This window comes from Theobroma umbraticum, unplaced genomic scaffold, assembly GCF_002168275.2.
Source record: "Theobroma umbraticum cultivar Fairchild unplaced genomic scaffold, ASM216827v3 scaffold_51.0, whole genome shotgun sequence".
In the NCBI taxonomy this organism is placed as follows: Eukaryota; Viridiplantae; Streptophyta; class Magnoliopsida; order Malvales; family Malvaceae; genus Theobroma; species Theobroma umbraticum.
In genome coordinates, this window is record NW_018397260.1 from 9845370 (window position 1) to 9852948 (window position 7579).

At 34.1% G+C, this 7579-nt stretch overlaps 1 protein-coding gene across 2 annotated transcripts; it reads right to left on the bottom strand.

Moving 5' to 3' along the window:
- Positions 1–1557: 1557 nt before the first annotated feature.
- On the bottom strand, positions 1558–5296 carry LOC110416858 (alpha/beta-Hydrolases superfamily protein). 2 transcript variants are annotated; one of them, XM_021428981.2, is made up of 5 exons: positions 4915–5296; positions 4550–4743; positions 4262–4295; positions 2440–3056; positions 1558–2347 (listed from the first exon to the last, which is right to left on the bottom strand). In XM_021428981.2, the coding sequence occupies exons 1-5, from the start codon at positions 5219–5221 to the stop codon at positions 2060–2062; spliced, it is 1440 nt and encodes a 479-aa protein (XP_021284656.1). In that variant the 5' UTR covers positions 5222–5296; the 3' UTR covers positions 1558–2059. The 2 variants fall into 2 exon arrangements, with proteins under 2 accessions (XP_021284656.1, XP_089639756.1); XM_089783630.1 differs by having other exon boundaries at positions 2165–2347; positions 2549–3056.
- Between the last annotated feature and the right edge of the window lie 2283 nt (positions 5297–7579).

Sequence of the window (7579 nt, forward strand, 5' to 3'; positions counted from 1 at the left end):
GAGTAAATATTTCTATCTATCAACAGTCGAAAATCTAATCGATAAGAAGCTACAAGTTGTGAATCAAGCATTCTCTGCTTGAACCACAATCGCATCCTTCCTAGAAGACAAGCTTCAAATAATTTCAATATAATGCTTAATTTAGCAAAGTTGTCAGTTTCAGGCTCTACATTCTGTGGGATTTGCCTTGTCATTTATAGATTTGCCTAAGAAACGGCATCCAACTTGTTACTTTTATTTAGCAAATCCTAGCTTTATTTGGTGAAAGTTTTCTGAATTGTTCATGTTTATATTCAGGTATCAAAAGCTGATCAATCCGAGAGAACACTAGTTTTACAGAACAGATTTGATTGATATTCATATGTCAACTTCTTTCTCTTCTGCAGGATCAAAAGAGAAGAAGCCAAAATCACTGCTTGGGAGAATTTGCAGAAGGCAAAAGCTGAGGCAGCCATAAGGAAACTGGAGGTTACTTTTTTCTTGAATGCTTCTCCATTCACAATTGAAGTAATAGTAGAGAAATAGTTTAGTCAACGATCAACCTTGATACAGTGAAAAAAGTTCTTTCTGGCAGATGATTATTTTAATTAGTTCTTTCCATTTCTTTGTCACCTTTAGCTTGCTCATATAGATGTTGAAGCTATCATGTAAAGTACTGCTGTAGATAGCGTTACTTGCTCTTTCTCTGGGCAAAACTGTTGGTTCTTAATTTGAATATACTCTGTTAAGGAAACACTACTAATGAAGAGGAAAATATAGGATCTGTAATGCATATTTAACAATTTGTGGTGAAAATTCAGTGGATCTTGCATGACGAAAATGCTTCATTTCTTTGTCATTACTAACGCAAAAATGTATTTCAGATGAAGCTGGAAAAGAAGAGATCATCATCAATGGATAAGATAATGAATAAACTGAGATCAGCTCAAAAGAGAGCCCAAGAAATGCGAAGTTCGATGTTAGCCAACCAGGCCCAGCAAGTTACAAGGACCTCACATAAGGCCATATCATTCAGTAGAACCCGCCAGATGGGTTCATTGAGCGGTTGCTTCACCTGCCATGCTTTCTAATTCCTTACTTGGCTATCTGTTAATGGTTCAACTAGGCGTGAAATGCCAGGTAACTTATTTTGAATAGTGGTTTCATGTCAAATTTTTTGCTCTTATCTTTTTTCAAAAGAAAAATAAAAAAGAACCCTGGCAAGGAGGGAGTGTGTGCGCGTGTGTATTGAGTATCATCTTAGTTTAGACAGTGATAACATATCATAAGGAATCGAAATATGCTTTAAGATTTCACCATATATACGTATTGGATGAGTGAGTTCACTGATCTGGAGAGTAATCCAAGATCATTCATATAAAATGGTGAGGCATCCCTTAATAATCTCCATTTCACATGCAAGTCAATGTGCTTGCTAAACATATTAGCAATTTTTTTGTTATTTAAAATGGCACTTCAACATCGCATGCACATAGACTGCTTCAAGTTTTGATTATACAGTATATTATTGGTAATGTAGTTTTATGATTACATTGTTTCATCTTGTCTCTTCGCCAGTTTGAAGAACAAAGACCCCTGGAGACTATGAATATTGTACAGGAAGCAACTTCAATACTGACGCTAAATTGGTGTCACTGCAGTTTTGCATGAATGAAACACCACTATCTCCATCAAGGTTCCAGATAAGAACAAGACCCCAATTGCTATCCGCCGGACCTTCATAATTTCCTAATGTTTGACTAATAAAATCCTGTATGCATGTCTGTATGTAAATCAACCTTTTCGAGTGTTCTTTCTTACTATAAATGACAGTTTGCCATGGAAATGGAAATATCGTTCATGTCTTTTACTTTCTTAATTACAGCAAGTAATCGGATTGATGACGTCAAATATATGCAAAAGCATTTCAATTTTGTCATTAAAACTTCCAAATGAGGCAGGCTCATCCCCCTCCCCATCTTTCCCCATTCCCTTTTTTCGTGTATATCTTTTGAAAACTTGTCATTTTGAAAGAACTATGTAATGAGCTTGTGAGTATTGCATCATCTGTGTCAAATTGTCAATCTGTTTTAAGTTGGTGTTGGTGTATTGGGTCTTGAGGCTGAAGATGTGAGGTCAAGGATCCCAACCGGGTAGAATTGACATAATCCTGAGGGGAATGAGCTGATAATCCTGGTACCACTAATCCAATCATCCTCCACATTCTCAGAAACCAGCCTTCCTTGTAGTCTGGACCCTTCGCGTAAGGCATGATGAAGCCCCTAACAAGCTCCCAAATTGCGTTCATGTTCTTTGGTAATACCCATTGCAAAGAGAAGTAGTTCTTGTTCGGTTCCTCCGACAAAACCTGCATTACGAAATTAATACGTTCAAGACCATTTCTATTGTTTCCGAATCAGAATTAAACTCTGATGAAGGGGTGGATAAGAGGGCACTTACCTGTCCTCTGTAGCAGCTATTGAAATAGAGGCAGGGTCCAAAATGCTTAAACAAGAGGGTTTTGTCATCATAAGGAATCCTAGGCACCATGTCATTGCAGTAAACGTACCTGAAATATTTCACGTCAAATTCCCTCAACTTCTCCTTCATAAACGCCCCAAACTTCTCGTCCCCCACCCTTGGCTGCCCAAAGGTGTAAACCCCTTCCAATCTCTCCAACAACCATTCCTCCTCGTGTAAAACTAGCACAGCTGCAAACAGGATAGATAATGCCCCACCTAAGCTATGCCCTGTCAATATGAACTTGGCTTCCTGATTCTTCTGCAAAACCTCTTTCAGCTTTTCTCTGATAGTGTAGTAAGAAAATTGATGTCGTCGGTCACTGCCTTGTTGGATCTCTTTGGGCCAGCCCTGGTTCTTTTGCAGGCCTAGAGCTTTCATAAAACCACTATGGGCCTTACCCACTTTTTTCAGCTGATACCAGGAAATATCGAAGTCGGTCCGCCAGGCGTCGGCATCAAATGGAGCGGTGCCTCTAAATGCAACCACAATCAGGTTGGGGTTAGCCTGTGTATCCTGGAGCAGGAAGGCTTGGGTTGAAAAACGCTCTTGGTAATCTGCGAAACAAAGAAGTCTTAAATTAGTAAGTAAAGACAAATGAATCCTTGGTGGAGGATAAAAGAAGTCTTAGATTAGATGGAAACGTTAATAATAAAATGAATCTTTATTTACAAGTTATCAATCCTTTAATCTGCTTATGTTCAATCCTTAAACTATCACGTAATATGCTTAGTATTTGAATAATGTTGACTTTCATTCATAGTTAATACCCTGAAGTACTGCCTGAAGCTAACAAAATGCTTGGTCCAAGAGAAGCAAAATATCCTAAGTTCTGTTTTAAGTATAATAAATGACTTGACTATTTAGCATTGGCTTTGGTTAAGTAATATTTGACCAAGCAAAGCTTTTGGTTGGTCTTGTGGACTAAAGCACCAGCAAAAGCCCAGGTGTTGGGGGAGGGCCGAATCAAGGCTGTAGCTGTAGCCATTATACCAGAAAAAAGATGACAAGAATGGGGTTTACTCCATTTGAAAGCTGATCAAATGCTTGAAAGCAAACAAACCCTTGCTTGTTAATTCAATACAAATTGTTGGAAAGTGCCAATAAGATTTACTATGAAATAAAAAAATGGCTACCAGCTGCCTAAACTTGGCAGATTAGGGAATCTGTGTATAGAGCAGCGAAAGACTTTAAAATGCCCAAAAGTTGTATATTTTGTTGTTTCTTTATAATCTTTCTTATTCTCCAAAAAAAGAATCTAACTTATTCTTACCCCTTACTCAATGAATCATGGCTATTTCTTTAACCCTACATCAACAATGTCGTCTGCATATGACTTGTTTTATGTATTATACAGTACTAATCATCAGACATGCACTGCCTTCAGAAACAGCAGTGTCTTTTACTGTAATTAATTCAAGTTAGGTTAGACAAGAAGAAACAATGTAATTTGTTTATAAAACTATATTGATATATAGATAGTTGATTAAGAGGAGGAATAATCCCATCTCTCTCTCTCTATCTTTTGATTTGTATCTAAATGTTGGATGCCAACTGAATTTTTTATATAATTAGAAACAACAACAGACCATCATTGCATTAATTAACATATATTCTTAAGCATTTTCCAGCTTTCTAATTTCCTGTTAATCAATGATACTTAATTTAATTAATAAAGATAACTTTACCACTTGGAAATCGATAAGGCCATATATAATTATTTAAAAAAGAAATACAAAATTATAACTTGCATCTCACGTACCGTTCCAAAAATTATAAAACTTCAAGAATTTCATCTGCTCCACAAAAAAATGGTCAAAGAAAAAAAATTGAGAACAATCATATTTTATTTAAGAAAGCAAAAGATTTAATGGGAACATATTCTTTAGTATAAAAGTGAACTAAATATTGATTAATACCATTCATAGTTTATTTTCTTCTTCTGAATAATCAATATATAATATCTCAAACATTAGTATTTGTGTTTTTGAAGAACTTATAGGTATGAACATATATACTTAGATCATCGCCTTAAATGCGAAAAACATACCTTCCAATGTTGTATGATTTTGCCTTTTATGAAGGCTTCATTCTCGTACGACAGCTTAGAAGCCATCATAGACAGTGACGCTTTGTATTTGCTGTCGTCAGGTTCAATGCTGTTGTCTAATTCAAAGCGACTGTCCACATTTGCTAACACAGATGTGTACGTCTCCGATGATTTATCAGGCCACACGAATTTCCCTGCACCATCAAAACCCCATCTCTGAATCGTTACTTTGAACCCTTTTTAGCAACGAAACAATTGTTTTTCATGCAAACTACGATAGGTTTCATTCTGTTCAAGGCAGGCCAGTTTGCAGATACAATGGAAAAGAAGAAATGATAGTAGGTACGAGGAAAGCAGACGAATACCTGTTACAAGGTTTAGGAGGAGCTTGAAAAGGCCGCCGTTACTTGATAAGAGATTGAGACACATCTGGAGAGCATTCCCCACCAGGGCCATAGGTTTTGTTCCCAAAAGGAGGAGTTTCTGAACAAGAACGGAGATGAAGATAAGCCATCTACGACGAAAATCTCCTTGTTGCTGCCGTTCTGGGCAGTCGATGAATCTTATTTTCTCCAACTCAGAGGAAAAAAGTAGGCCGAAAAGATCGAAGAAGCTTGCTTCCTTGGGGTTGAGTAGCAGATAATCGTCGCAAAAATGATTGGCAGTAGCCATGGCTTGGAAGCAAATGCAGAAGCATACGAATTGCAGCGTCAGCGTCTGAGACAAAAATCTTAACTTGCAGGAGCTTTAAAGTTATATTAATAGTAAACAATGTACACCGACTAGAAAGACCTTTAGCGCAAGGAAAGCCGGAAAGGGAAGTATATGCTATAAAATTAGAAATGCTTCATTAATCTTCCTAATTCCCTTTCGACTTCAACAAATCAAGAGCCAACAGTTGTTGGTCTCTCTTCAAATATTTTATTAAAAGAAAGAGTAATTGCTGATTAATTAATTGTATACGTAATGTAGCTTAATTAATCTTTGTTTTTTCAGTTTGACCAGTAAACTAAATACAGCTTAGTTGGAATTTTGCCTGCAGTTTTTTTTTTTTTCTTTTTCTCTTTTGTTTACTGTAAGAAAACTCTACGTAAAATACTAATGATGATGAGGTAATGTATTAATCAGCTAGTGTTAGTTAAATTTATTACATATCGAAAAGATAATATAATTGTGAGTAGAGTATGGATCTCATAGAGAGTTGGTCTAAAATTTGATTAAATATTAAAATTAGAACAATTTAATCTTATTTAAACAACTAATAAAATAACTAAATTAATTAACTAAAAGTTAAACTAAAAGGAAAAATCAAAGTAATAATAACTTGAGAAAAATCAAATCTTACAAGCCTAAGATTACAATATCCTTCACACTTCATCTAAATCTTAATTCTTTTCATTAAATTATTTCAATAGGTTGAATTGTTAACATAGAATCCTTAATTATTTATAAAAGTTTCCCAACTTATAAAAATATCTATTTTAATCAAAATACTATATCCTTATGTGAATTGAAATTAAAATAAACTCATTAAGTTTAAACTCTAATCGAGCTACATATGACCCATAGGTATATCCTTATCCTATACACAAATAATTAATATGATCATATGCAATCTCAATTTTAGTCTACATTAAACTCCCTTTTCCAGGTTTGTTTAGATTACGAAATCAATATAATTGGTGATTAGACAATTAAAAACATTAAGAATAAATTAAAATGAACAATTCAATTCCATTAAAAATAAACAAGAAAGAGATTAAAAATTCAGATTACATTGCAATTTTAGAAAAATAAATTTAGCTACTCATAATTGCAAAGATAAATAAAAATATATGAAATTTAACCATTAAGAGTAGCAAGAAATATAAACACTAAGGAATAAAACAAAACAAATATTTGCATCCTTACTCTCCAAGTTTTAGCCTTAACTTCTAACTTGTTGAATCTATTGGAGTTGTCTCCCTTAATGTCTGATAAAAATATTCTATTTATGCTAACAATCTTAACTTAAAATCTCTTAAGTTAACTTACTAATTCTAATTGAGCTTAAAAGTGTAATGAGAGGTCCAAAAATCAAATATCATCTTTTTAAAATTTCTATTCCTACAACAACACCCTTAGTCATCTTCCAACATGATTTTATTTGTCTTCGATACAAAACTGGGCAAAGTAATCTTATGAAAGTGTTAGCTCTGTTTTTTAGCTTTCCAATGGTTCAAGAATCGTATTATTTGAAGTTTTGTAGCAAGAGTTGTGGATAAAATGCTGAAGCATATACAAGCAGAATTCACAATCTTTCAAACAATTTACTTCTTGAAATTAAGTTTTATTTTCTTAAATCCTATAAACGTATAAAAACTAAAAAATAATAGTAAATTAAACTAAATAAATATATAATTAAATAATTTTATAAAAATAAACTAATTATATAAATAACTAAAATAACTAATTATAATTAAAAATTAAAGACTTAATAATATTTAATAAAATTAGATTAAAATAATTCTAAAAAATAGAATTATTAGTTAGTATGCAATTAATTATTAAAGAGTAATAGTTTTGAAGTCTTTAAGAAGGTTGAAAAATGAGGAAATGAGATTAGAGCATGAGGTTGAAATTTGTAAGGGATCTAGTGTTTCTTGTAAGCAGCATAGCGCCACGAAGCACACCACCATTATGATTGATGATCACACCTTCAGTCTGTACCCTGCCATTTCTCTCTATCCATTTTGCCTCAGCCTGATGCATCAAAGCACTGCTGCTCTACCTCCTTGCTAATGCTGAGATGGATCGATCTCTGTTTCTTGACTACCAAACTACCATTTTTCTGCAATGAGATTACAAAGCTTACATGCGAGTCGAAAATCCCTTGATCAGCTAAACGTTCGAAAGACATGGTCGAAAGAATTGCTTGTACCATCATCTTCGAGTTGGAGTTTTCCACTACGAAAACATTTTCTCTTAAGAACACTGTTAAGACTTGGTCATGTAAGTGGTAAGTAAGAATGGAAAATATCCCCTTCAACA